The sequence below is a fragment of the Rutidosis leptorrhynchoides genome, unplaced genomic scaffold, assembly GCF_046630445.1.
Source record: "Rutidosis leptorrhynchoides isolate AG116_Rl617_1_P2 unplaced genomic scaffold, CSIRO_AGI_Rlap_v1 contig204, whole genome shotgun sequence".
Taxonomy (NCBI): domain Eukaryota; kingdom Viridiplantae; phylum Streptophyta; class Magnoliopsida; order Asterales; family Asteraceae; genus Rutidosis; species Rutidosis leptorrhynchoides.
In genome coordinates this window covers 16,145-28,519 of record NW_027266453.1, presented here as the reverse complement: position 1 = coordinate 28,519, position 12,375 = coordinate 16,145, and the positions used below count along the sequence as shown (strand labels likewise).

Sequence of the window (12,375 nt, the reverse complement as noted above, 5' to 3'; positions counted from 1 at the left end):
ATGTGGAAACCGACAAGCAATTTTTGAAATAGACGCTTTGTCCCTTTTGGATATTCTACAGGACATAGACTCTCGTTTCCTTTCGTGTCATGCACTGATAGAGTCCATTAGAGAAGATATTGCACATTTTGTAAGCTGTAGTTTTACTTTTATTAAGAGTGGAGGAAATTGTCTCACTCATTCGCTAGCGAATATGAAATTTAATAAGGAAGGCAATTTACTTCCTCACTTCTACTAATAGCCTCTAAAAATTTGGAATGAAATCTTTATGTTATTAAAAAAAAAATTAAAAAATCTATTTAATATGTATTCTTAAAAATAAAATAAAAAAGTACAGTATTTGATGTGTCATGTGAGGTAAAGGCATAAAGCTTTCATAGGCTTGTGCTTGTATGCCTGTATCAGAAAGGTGAAAATGCCAAATCTACCCTTTATTTATCAAAAACATCCAAAATGCCATTTTCGTTTAATGTTACGAATCAAAACCCTTGTGAACATTCTTGTACTGAACGGGGTTTTAGAGCTTTTTCTCAGTTTAGCTGTCATAGGTGCGTCGGAAGCTTAGAGAGAGAGCAAGAGATGGGGAGGAGGATACTAAACGACGCGCTTAGGTCAATAGTGAACGCCGAGAAAAGAGGCAAAGCTTCGGTGGAGCTGCAACCCATCTCGAACGTCATGCGTTCTTTCCTTGACATCATGAAATCTCGAGGTAAAACTAAATTTCCCCATTATGAATCATCTTCAACCTCATAGATTTATGGGTTATGCTTCCGTTTTTCAAAGTAAATTGTCAGTATTACTGGATTTTTTAATTCGTATAGTCGATTCTTTTGCCATGAACTTTTGGTCTGGCATGGAAGAAATTAGGATTCTCTTAGCTCTAGTAAGTGCGAGCTTAAACTCTCTCAGTGAGCAGTAATTCCCCGTATGTAGATTGATGTTTGCCTTTATTGTTCATAGAGAAGTACCAAAATAAGTTGTGCCTTTCAGATTGGCTCTACGGAAACGAAACTGAAGAGGAAGATGAGTGTGGTAATGTGGTTGACCTTATATTGGGATCCCCTGTCATACAGCTTTGTGGTTTTAGTTCTGGCTTAGGTTCTAGATTGAGCTGCTTGAAACCACTATTGTTCCGACATAAGCATGACCGTTGTACGATGTAGTGTAGCTAACATCTCTTTCACTATAGCTCGTTTGCTGTAAAAAAAATTTCTTTTCTCGGTTCTGTGATGGTTTTGATTGGAGTTGATTTCCACGTTTTAGATCCGTTCTATGCTGCAATGTGTGTTTTTGTTCTTTTTCATGATTAGCGGATTTGAATTTAAGGTTTTCACTGACTTTCAATTCTATGTAGGATATATTAAAAACTACCAAGTCTATGATCCACAGCGAGTTGGAAAGATAGAAGTTGAACTGCAAGGCAGAGTAAAAGATTGTCGGGCTCTCACTTACAGACAGGACCTCAGGGCAAGGGATATTGAATCCTACACATCACGCATACTCCCTACTCGTCAGGTTGGTGTCAAATCTGTCCAACCAATTCTTTAGTTTTATGTTGGAAATAAAATCTGAAAAGTTTGATAGGTACTACATATGTATGGTTTGTTTTTATGTTATTGTAATTTTTCCATATTTTGCCTTTCCTAACATTTCATGTCGTATGAAATTATATTTCCCGACCCTACTTGATTTTTTTTGGCTTTGCCAATGGTAACAAGGTAGTTTTGTGATGCTATCGAATGTAAGACCTTAGATTAAGAACCTTCAAATGTATGTGGCATTCTATCTTTTTTCTCATTATGAATTTCCTTTGATGCAGTGGGGATATGTTGTGATTTCAACTCCAGATGGTATTCTGGATCATGAAACAGCCATTGAAAAGAATGTGGGTGGTCAAGTGCTTGGTTATTTCCATTAGACACTTTCTTTTGGGGCTGAGCTCTTAGTTTGTTGCTGCTCACTTTCACATTACGGCCATGTTCATCACCATCCAGAAAGATCACTATTTGAATTTTGCACTGACTGGTTGAATTTACAACAATGTATTTGAAGTGAACAGCGATACAGAAACATTAAAATGGCATTTTGTGATTTAATTATGAGCTGATCCTGTTTATGGAATTTTTTTTTTCTTATTTGCTTGTTTAAAATTTGTTCAATACATCCCGATGCTTATGTGTATTTCACTTCCAAGGGCTTTGAATGTGTTAGGGTTGCTACTTGAAGATGAGGTGTTTATCTTTACTCTGACATCAAGATAAATGAATTTAGTATTTGCTAAAAGGAAATCCAACAGTCTAGAACCTGAATTTAGAGGCATAAGATAACAGGTGCATCCACATGGTAGGAATGGCAAGAACATGACTAAGAGGGACTACTTGTGCGACAAGTAAATAATCGACTCTGACGAAATCGAAGCCAGTCATTCTAACTGGGAAATTGCACACTTTCGGCCAAAACCAATGCCGGATAAAGTGAAAAGAATACATTATCAATGCAAAAATATGTAACCAATCTCCAGTTCTTTATTTTCATTACACATCCGATGGTGTTCAAATAAATATGGACAATGTCTATTCTCTCAAAATATTACCTTTACAACCTCGTATAACTATGTAACTTCTTTCAGTTCTATATATTGAAAAATACAATCGTAATCCACATGAGAGAGAGAGAATCCACAATGTCATCTTCAAGACAGACGTAGTACTATTATTTGCGATTTAGTCGGAGGGACTCGAAGTGTGCAGCAAAAGAGTCATAATCGGGAAGCTTTGGGTGAACATGAGAGGCTTTCTCTGCCGATGAGCTACTAGTCCTTAAAATTTCAGTGGCAGCAGGAGAATCAGATGGCTTCTCATGTTCCGACGACTTAGACTCTGAAACAGCTTGTTGTCTCACCGATGGCCTTGAACTTTCCTCCGACGAGTTCCTCTTTGACTCTAAAACTGACTTGGAAGCTGCTTTTGTTTGGTATTGCGGCCGATCTGAACTTCCCGAGCCATCCCGACTATTCTTTTGAGATGATTGTGGCAAAACTGTAGTTCTGGAGTCAGAGCTTCTCCTAGAACTCAGAGGAGTGGCTTTTGTCCTCCGAGAAATTCCACCAATCGGACGTAAAGAGCTAGAGGAAGCCTGTTTTGGAGTGTCTTCTTCAGAGTCCTCGTCTTCCGAATCAAAATATTTAATTGAGGTCCTCGAGGTAGGCCTTTTGCTTCTTACATCGAAAGCATGCTTGCCATTAGGAAAATTTTCATTGCTGTTGGAAATCTGTTGCGATAGTTTGACCCCTGAGTCAACATCCCTGAACTCATTATTAGTAGCTGTTTTCTTTTTTGCTTCGGTGCTATTAACAGTACTTTCAGCCGACAACTTAGAAGCTGGGGCAATGCCAGCTGAACTTTTTGTATATGGAGGGCGCTTTAAACCTTTATTTCGCAGACCACCAGTTAGGGTGCCAAAGCTCAACTTGTTAACACCTTCCAGAGAAGATTCTTTGAGAAGTTCAGCCTCTTTTGGTGGAACATCATAAACCCTGGAAAACCCAACATCACCCACACTGTTTAAAGAATCACGGTTATCATCATTTTGGGAGTTTCTATCGCTAAGAGATGACTGCCTGGATGTCCCATCACCACGACCAAACTTGCTCTCGGGTTTATCAGTAAGTGAAGACGATGATAAATGTTGATAATTAAGGGTACTTTGGTCTTTGGGTCCGACATGCAAATTACCTTGCTCTTCTTCACTTTCTGAGCTTGGGCCATCGGTATCATCAAATGTCACTGGGGTGGCAGGTTGTCCAACTCTAAAGGAGCATCAGAAGTTGTGTCATCAGCAGTAAACACAGAGGAATTATAAGTTCGAGGGTTGGACTTTTTTATTTCATCATTACTTTGTCTGAGGCTGTGAATACCAGAATCTAAAAACGGTGATTTTCCACCAGAAGATGAAAACCCATATTCAAACTCGTGCTCCTTGTGCTCGCTAAGGACATCAAATTTATATTGATCATCATCTGATTCAGAGTAGTCAAAAACCACAGATTCATTTTGATGGGAAATTGCAGCGTGAGTGGTTTCCTCAACTTGTAATCCATTATAATCAGCAAAAGGATTGTCAAGATCGTGATGCGTCTCATCTGAGACGACATGAGCACAATCAAAGGTGCTGGAATGAGAATGAGAACGAGAAGAAGCGCGACTTGATTGTCTACTAGCCTTGATCTCTTCGAAATAATGGTCATCCACAGAATGCTCATCATCATTCCCTTTATTATTAAACTCCACTCCACTAGGCTGTTTCTTAGTATTCACTTCATCAATGCTCCCACTCTGCTTCAAAACCCAATGTTCATTGACAAAACCTTTGCTGGACTTGAAAGATCTTGGCTGGCCAGACATGTTAGCGCTCGGTCCATCTAAGTTAGTCAGTTCAGCTGCTCTTGCTTTGTTTTCTTCATCACCCCTAAACTTTTCATGTTGCATCCTAGGATTTCTCCCAGGAAGGGCATCATCTTTTGAAACTTTAGCACGACTACCACCTTGTGGTGTGGAGCTGGTATGTAAGTGACGGTTTTCATCTCTTGTGCCATAAGCTGAAGATTGACATGATTCTGTCGAGTGCTGCCTGGTGCTATTTCCGCGGCTTGCAATTTCAGCAGCAGCCTTAGCAGCCATACTTGCTCGTTCAGCCGATTCAGCAGCTGCCTGTGCAGCAGCAGTAGCATCCTTGAATTCCATATTCCAGTTTTCCCCCCTAAAAGTAGAAGCATCTCCGCCTTGGGAATTTGAATGCCCGAATGCCACATCTTCAGTTTCAGATCCTGTGTAAAGACATGTGAGTCCAACGTTTGACAGGCAACGACAAAATGAATGTTTCACAGTTGGATGAATAATAAGCGTACCAGGACGTCCGGCTCTAGAATGAGAAGAGGAAGATGAGTTTGACATATGAACACCTGCATTTGTAGTAGCAGCACTCTGAGGATGTTGTGATCTTGCATTTTGATCATTGTAGTTCATAGGGACATTGTGGCTTTCATTGGGTTTAGAAGGAATTCGGTCACCAGGGCGTCCCGTGTCATCAGAATTTGAAGAAGATTGAACATTAGGAGGAACAACCGCCTCAAAACTGGCCTGCATAAAACTATTTGGTCCACCCTGCTCCCATTGATAAAGCACAAGTAAAGAGAAAAATTAGGCATATGGTGATGCCGATTCATCGAAGGAAAATAGATTTTATCAAAACAGGGTCTTACTAAAAATTCTACAGGAGCCTTTAAATCTTTCTCTCCAAATGCCTTGGGATCCCATTTGATGTTATGTTCCTCAGCAATTGCAGTTAAAATCTTAATTTTGGCCGGACCATCAGGTGCTTTAGCAGATAACTTCTCCACCAACTATCAAAGACAACACAAAATGAAAATCACCATTGATAAGAACTGTCAAAAAGTCGGAAAGAAAATTGGGGTTAATCTAAAGTTTTTCTAATCATCAAAGACTTGCGCATATTACTTACCATCCGCCCTACACCACAATCTGGACGGAGCTCAACAGCTGCAGAAACAAATTCTTTTCCATATTTTGCCGTTAAATGCTTACGGACATCTGCAAGTTCTGGTATGTCTGCACATCTTGGAGATGCATATATTACACTTGAAATAGCTTCCTTCAAGTCAATTGGGCAGGTTCTGCAAAATTAGAGACCGATCACTATTTTTACTCTGGCTACACGACTACAACAGTGGTAGAACAAAGCCACGCGGCCCACACCTATTAAATTATTTATAGATATGGATTCTTTCCCAAAATCGTGGCACGAATCAAATGAGTCAAGTTTAAACAGATAGGAAGTGATGCTCTAAACCCTAAATATATATATATATATATATATGAAATTTAACCACCAATTCATCATGAAGGTCAATATTGTCTGACTAAAATACGAATTCCACTGACATAAGGTTCAGATAGATTTAAGAATTCGATGCAGGGTAGTAAATAAAACGGCCCGGCACATCCAAGTGCATGCAAGAGTGAAAATCATGAAGAAACGTGAATACCACCTGGATAGAAACATAAAGCAAGGGAAGTGAACCATTTTACATACTTTTGAGACTCGATGATTGGCAGGCGTGCTACAATAAGTTCGCAATATATCTCTATAAGATCATATGCCGCCATAGTCTTCTCTTCACGTACCACATGTTCCACCTGAGGCACAAATTAGAAGAAGAAGGGATAAACAAAGGGCCCTTTACATGATCATCAATAGAATCTCATTAAAAAAAAAGTGCCAAAAGCCGCATCGAGAAAGTGAACAAAAACTGGTAAGTTGTTTTGCAGAGAAAAACTCTCATCACACATCATCAAAAGTATTGCACAATGCATACTAGTAGTCAGACGAAATTGTGGATCCATGTAAATTTACCCGAATCCTTGCCGTCTGTTCTTGACCCGACTCAAGCAACTGAGCTAATTCTCTCTTCAGCTGCTTTACCTGTGCCTCTCTCTTATTCCGCATCAGTTTTATACGAGAAGACGCTAATTTTAACGACGTTTTGCTGCATCAATCAAACAGGAAAGAAGTCAACCGATGAGTACAAGCTCCAGAACGAAACCATTAAATTAAATTATTCGAATATAATAGCTCAGCTTTGTCAATAACAATCTCAAAGTTTCAAAAAAATCATATACAATAGTTACCATTTCGCAGGCTTGAACTTCTTATGAAGCATAGCTCCTCAAAGAAATCGACGTTATCAGTATTCAAGCGAGCCTCCCTCTCTATTTGTATGTGAACAAGCAAAAACACAACAAAACCAAATCCAAAAAGAAAACGAAAACTTGAATTTGATTAGGAGAACTTGGCAACGAAGAAATAAATTCTGAGAGAAAAAGCTTGATGGTCGAATTTAGGGATTTCGTGGAATCTTATTCGGATTCTACAGTGGGGTGATAAGAATTTGATTATTGGTAGTTGTTTATTGTTTATGGAAATCGACGAGAAGATGAAGAAAAAAATAAACTTTTTAATCCGGTTAAGAAAACTTATAAACGTGTAGTCTATTAATGCAGACTTGAGACTTCCCAATAATTGACCAAGTTACCCCCTGTCGGTCTTTCCCGCTTATTTCCTCGCGTTGACCTATTTACCCTCATCAAAGAGTTCGGAAAGTTCGATGATTTTGTCTCCCAGTACAAGTCAACAACCTTCATCAAGAGGCTGATACAAACTCTTGTGTGATTAAAAGTAAAAACACTTTTATTATCATTAATGCAAATCTAGTCCTTTTATCTTTTTTCAATGCTGACGAAGTATTCGATTTGTGATTGTAATTTAATCATCGACTGTTGGGGATTTCTGTATATATAAAAGTCTTTTTTATAGTATTTATTTATTTGTTTTTTCATCACGTCACTGGACGTTTTTTTTCTCTCTAGAAGTCCACGTATATGAAATAGCCTAGCCTTTTCATCAGAGCAAAAGTTTTCGTGTTAAATTTAGAATAATTTATTTCAAACCAGGAGACAACTAACTCCAGCTCCAGATGATGGTTGTTAACTTGTCAAATCTCAACCTTCCGAATACAAAAAGAAAAACCTTGTCTGTCACTATTTGGACTGTTTCCATTAAACTCATTGCATGTGAATAGAGAAAATAGCTAGGTACCAACTACTGAAACATTAAGCTGAGAGACAATGGAAAAGAAAACTGGTACATTGAGATTTGAAAGATAGAGACTTGCAAATTCAGAAACTTCATAATGAGAAGAAACTAACATTGTGAAATCTGTAAGAAAATTGAAGAGCCTATATAAATTCTTAATGAATGGAGTTTCTAGCAGTACTTTCCAAAGAATAACTAGAGGAATAATTTCTAAAGAATGAGTTACACAAATGTAAATTAGAGAGTATCTTAACGTTTCTTCTTCATAGTTCGGAGTGACCTTGACCTAGATGGCTAAATAAGATGGCCATATCCATACCCTGCGTCATAGTCGGCACGGTTACATCATAAGGGCAATCTTTAGAGAATCCAGGCTTTCCAGATTTGTGCACTTTCTTTATGCAGCTCTTAAATTTCTCATGACATTTTATGTTGGCCATACCTGAATTTTCAAACAATATCACAAATTACATCACCCTTAATCAGAACAATAAATGGATTGATCCATTACAAGGGGGACAAAAAAATCAATTTTTTAAACAAAAAAGGAAACTGATTTATACTTCTCCATTTTGGTCATTATAATTCCCAAACATCAATGTAATGATTATTTTCTGAAAATAATCAACATAGGTTGAGCTGATTGGGTCATGTCATGACTCCTTAATGATGAGATTGCGACGATAATACTCTTGAATGATAAGATGAAATATCTAGACAGATCACAGAGGAGATGATAAACTCTACTACTATTATTACTACTATGCTTTAGTTCTCAGGCATTTTTGGCTAATATTTTCAGGAGAATCGGTTTTAAAAACCAATCAAGAGAGGATCACAATTCACAAGCTTGTGCAAAACAACCAAATCAAAAGGCTAACTCGAAACGGAATTAGATAGAACAATAGCCATTACATTATGAAGTACCTTTTTTTCTCAACGCATTCATCATGGATCTTGCAGCAAGCGTCCAGATCATCACACGGCTTTTCTCCAGGACAACCACTCCATCCTACTCCACAGTATTTACCATATCGAATTCCAATCGCTGCCATCAAATACATTCAATTAAGATACATTGTTACTCAAATTACCATCCGCAAACATACTTATAATCGATCATATATATGTATATACATATATCGAAAATTAGGTAGAAATAATATATAGAAGGATCAGGAGCTTACTATCGCAATTCTGTTCAGCACAGGTTTTGCTACACGGTACCTATCATGGCAAAAAATAAAATAAAATTGGGGACTTGAACGAAGAGATTCAAATATCAACAAAAAGGATTTATTTATGCAAGAGTGCTTGTCGATTGGGTTGATCTCGTACCTGGGCATCACCACGACGGTTGGGAGCGCAATGGGAGACGATGACGACGGAGATGAGGAAGAAGGCTAATACTGAGCTGACACGTGTACGAATGGAAAGAGCAGTCCCACGCGCCATTCTCCCTCTCACAACCTCTTCTCTGATTCGTCTATTCTATTCACAAATCACAAGTCTGTGGTGTGACTTGGCTTTAATCAATTGAATTGCCATAAACAGCCTTAGCCGTATAGTATAATTACAACTACACCAGTAGCAATAAAAATATGAGTGATAAGTTGAAGTTTTCGTAAGGCCCATATAATGGTTTATTACTGTATATTAAGGCCTTTCCTGGGCTGGGCTCGTATCAAGTTATGTATTGCCATTTTTCAAGTATACAAACTATGAATTAACAGAGTACTGATATAGGACTGGGATTTCAATTTCCTAATTATATTCATACATTGGAACCCTAGCCTAGAGAAGGAAGTCAAAACAATGGAGCTTGAGAATTTGATTCCAGATATTACACATCTTATCCTTAATCCCCTGGAAGTGTCGAACAAGATTGAACTTGCATCGAAAAATTGGTGCTATATGGTTACCGAATCCGAAGATGTACTCTAGAGAGCACGCCATATGGCTTAATTATCGCATCACAAAGACACGGCAAAACAAATAGTGTTGATGCCGAATTAGTTCCACCCGACGGCAATGAGGCGATTCTCTTGAGAGTCCAAGATCATGGGAAAGAAGGAATAATATTGAGCGGAGGTGGCTCGGAGTTTATAACTACTAATAACTTCCCTGGCCACATTGATCGGTTCTAATTGGTCAGGATGGCTATGAAGGATTCCCGGTGTATAGCCCTATCACGAAGCATGGACTATCTAGTTTATCCTGTATTTTTTTATTTCTTTATTGATATCTCATCAATTCATCAGTCTCTTGCGTTATCGCTATAATCTGTAAAACTTTGGCTTGTTTCAGAAGTAGCTAAAAATTCCACCAAATAAATAAAATCACAATGACGATATTGAAGTGAACTCGAATGAGTTATACAGTAAACTCATCATTGACATGATTGGCAGCTGTAAATGAACATAAGAAAACAGCAAGGGTTTTCATTGCAAACAACCTTAAATGTAAGGATTTATTTCCAAGACTAACCAAGTTCCTCGCTGTTTCTCAGCTTAAGAAGAAAATAATTTGCAGAAAAACAAAAATTTGCTTGCAGAGCAGAGTGGCTACAGATACCCAACAGACGAGAAGTTTATATATTCAATCCATCCATACTAATAAGTAACCAACTCGTAATCTCAAGGATAGTAGCCAGTGAATGTGAATCCTCTTCCAATAATCTCACCTGCACAAAACCATGCAAAACACTCTAGGCCAAACAAGGCAGCAATGCCTGCATCTTCAACCTTCAGTTCTTGCCTCTTCTTCCACAAATTCTTTGCACAATCAAGTTCCTTCCAGAAGGCTTCATAACGGCCAGGAACACTGTACACAATGAAAAGAAAACAATTAAGCAACCGTCTACCAATAAAATAAGTACTGTTATCCAGAAAAATAAAGTAGAATATCAACTTCAAGAAAAGTCGGAATTTCCTTGAAAGAGAAGTCGTGAAATTAAAGAATGCAAGTTTCCACATATAAGAGACATGAAGCAAATAGCAAATTTGACGATGAAAAGCAAAACTGAAGAGCAACATGAATATAGACTTTAACTTAGTCATAACAACTTTCATCAAATAGCTTGAAAAACTGGTTTAATATAAATCATATTTTTCATCAGAAACAGGTTAACACTTTTCTCAGCAGGTTAGATTTCATATTTACATGGTCAGGGAAAAGTCATCCAAAAATAAACCACAAAAAAAAAAAAAACTAAGGGGGAAGTCAGACCTAGCTAGACGAGTGTAGAACAACTGCTTTGCCAGAAGGTTGCATTTTTCAGCAGTGGGCGGATCCTGAATATATTGCTTGTTCTGCTCCAACAACTGTCTGTAGTAGGAAGTTCCGTGCTTGGCCACAAATTCAGAAGCTGGCTTAATTTTAGATTGCAATTGCTGCAGTTTAGACGCCATCACTCCACAACTTAATCGTTATGCCAAAACCCTAGTCAATAGATCAAAACCCCTTTCAATAACACATATTCCGAAAATTAACAAGCGTAAGACAACTTAAACAGAACATAATGCGAGCTTCAATCAGCTGGTTATAGCTCAATTATACATCACATTTCATGGTCCATACTAAAACACATATACTGTCGCGAAAGTTGAAAATCATAATTAAGAATATTTAAAACTTCCATTCAATCGTACACCATTACAATATTGAATATTACAATCATTGAATAGAGAAACGCAAGCTGAAAAATATAATGAGCCAGATCTGAGAAGGAAGGAATACAATTACAACGGAACGATCGAAGAAGATGGATAAAAAGGTATCGATTAAGCAAAGCTACGACATAGGCGAAGTATGAATTAAATTTACCTTGAGAGATTTGTGAGATAAGAGTTTGCTCTACTCAAACAGCGAGCGAGAGTATTGAGAAGAAAGATGAGTGATTTTACAATTGCTACTTATCGTGGGTTTTAATTTTTTTCTTGGAGGAAAACTGTTACTATGTTAGGGTCAAATTTGGGAAATCAAATGAAATATCTGGGGGACCGGCAAACAGGCCGAATCGAAGAATGAAATGGCCTGATTCCATACCGAACCGGTAATTGCTTCGATTAGACATGATCAAAATTTGTGGGCTGAACCGGAATCGCTTTAATCATGATTCATGAACCATAAATTCAAAGTAAAACCCGAATCGAAGAGCCGATCGAAGATGGGCCCGTAACTGTTATTTATTGATTATTTCCTAGATCCAGCCAACGTAGCCCGATGTTGTAGTAATTAGAAATTGAAATTGGTCTAGATTAAAGAAAATCACTACTTTTAGAATTTTATGGGTGATTAGTTAGTTAGTATAGTAGATTAGATAAGATTTGATTATGTAACAACGAAAAGTTCTTCAAAAACCATCAATAAACTTTATTGGAGCTCATTGAAAACATTTACTAGTATTTGTTTTTCGAAAAGCCTCCTCTCATATATTCTTCAACCCATTTTATTTTTCTTAACGTTTGAGAAAAATGATTTGGATTGAAGAAGAGGCCTAAAGAATCGTTGATTGGTACGTGTTTTTGAATCAACGTCCTTTTCTTATCTCCTTGAACATAAAGAAAGATACTATATATGTGTTTTTTTTTTTTTTTATAAAAAATTATTTTACCATTAAACTTAATTATTAATCTCTCTAGCTGGCATTGTTCATACAATACAATCATATCTATTAAACCAGTACGTAACCACCCACCTGAA

General features: G+C 37.6%; 4 protein-coding genes across 4 annotated transcripts; 1 reads left to right on the top strand and 3 right to left on the bottom strand.

The window, feature by feature from the left end:
* Positions 1–579: 579 nt before the first annotated feature.
* Positions 580–1,918, top strand: LOC139881882 (small ribosomal subunit protein uS8my-like). Its single transcript, XM_071866280.1, has 3 exons — positions 580–709; positions 1,355–1,515; positions 1,820–1,918. The coding sequence occupies exons 1-3, from the start codon at positions 580–582 to the stop codon at positions 1,916–1,918; spliced, it is 390 nt and encodes a 129-aa protein (XP_071722381.1).
* A 794-nt stretch (positions 1,919–2,712) lies between these two features.
* On the bottom strand, positions 2,713–6,739 carry LOC139881861 (uncharacterized). The gene is made up of 7 exons (XM_071866264.1): positions 6,708–6,739; positions 6,433–6,565; positions 6,112–6,215; positions 5,521–5,692; positions 5,261–5,401; positions 3,877–5,162; positions 2,713–3,808 (listed from the first exon to the last, which is right to left on the bottom strand). The coding sequence occupies exons 1-7, from the start codon at positions 6,737–6,739 to the stop codon at positions 2,713–2,715; spliced, it is 2,964 nt and encodes a 987-aa protein (XP_071722365.1).
* A 927-nt stretch (positions 6,740–7,666) lies between these two features.
* LOC139881876 (probable phospholipase A2 homolog 1) lies at positions 7,667–9,126 on the bottom strand. The gene is made up of 5 exons (XM_071866274.1): positions 9,010–9,126; positions 8,859–8,898; positions 8,604–8,719; positions 7,952–8,117; positions 7,667–7,794 (listed from the first exon to the last, which is right to left on the bottom strand). Exons 1-5 carry the CDS (start codon positions 9,124–9,126, stop codon positions 7,667–7,669), a joined length of 567 nt encoding a protein of 188 aa, XP_071722375.1.
* Positions 9,127–10,307: 1,181 nt separating this feature from the next.
* Positions 10,308–11,081, bottom strand: LOC139881872 (uncharacterized). Its single transcript, XM_071866272.1, has 2 exons — positions 10,900–11,081; positions 10,308–10,494 (listed from the first exon to the last, which is right to left on the bottom strand). The coding sequence occupies exons 1-2, from the start codon at positions 11,079–11,081 to the stop codon at positions 10,308–10,310; spliced, it is 369 nt and encodes a 122-aa protein (XP_071722373.1).
* Between the last annotated feature and the right edge of the window lie 1,294 nt (positions 11,082–12,375).

Coding starts and splice junctions, on each gene's coding strand:
- LOC139881882 (XM_071866280.1), top strand. CDS start 580: ATGGGGAGGAGGATACTAAACGACGCGCTTAGGTCAATAGTGAACGCC. Junction 710..1,354: donor TGACATCATGAAATCTCGAG/GTAAAACTAAAT, acceptor AATTCTATGTAG/GATATATTAAAAACTACCAA. Junction 1,516..1,819: donor GCATACTCCCTACTCGTCAG/GTTGGTGTCAAA, acceptor CCTTTGATGCAG/TGGGGATATGTTGTGATTTC.
- LOC139881876 (XM_071866274.1), bottom strand. CDS start 9,126: ATGGCGCGTGGGACTGCTCTTTCCATTCGTACACGTGTCAGCTCAGTA. Junction 8,899..9,009: donor ACCGTCGTGGTGATGCCCAG/GTACGAGATCAA, acceptor TTGCCATGATAG/GTACCGTGTAGCAAAACCTG. Junction 8,720..8,858: donor TGCTGAACAGAATTGCGATA/GTAAGCTCCTGA, acceptor ATTTGATGGCAG/CGATTGGAATTCGATATGGT.
- LOC139881872 (XM_071866272.1), bottom strand. CDS start 11,081: ATGGCGTCTAAACTGCAGCAATTGCAATCTAAAATTAAGCCAGCTTCT. Junction 10,495..10,899: donor TTCTACACTCGTCTAGCTAG/GTCTGACTTCCC, acceptor CATTGTGTACAG/TGTTCCTGGCCGTTATGAAG.
- LOC139881861 (XM_071866264.1), bottom strand. CDS start 6,739: ATGCTTCATAAGAAGTTCAAGCCTGCGAAATG. Junction 5,693..6,111: donor CCAATCATCGAGTCTCAAAA/GTATGTAAAATG, acceptor CTAATTTTGCAG/AACCTGCCCAATTGACTTGA. Junction 3,809..3,876: donor AGTAATGATGAAATAAAAAA/GTCCAACCCTCG, acceptor ATGCTCCTTTAG/AGTTGGACAACCTGCCACCC.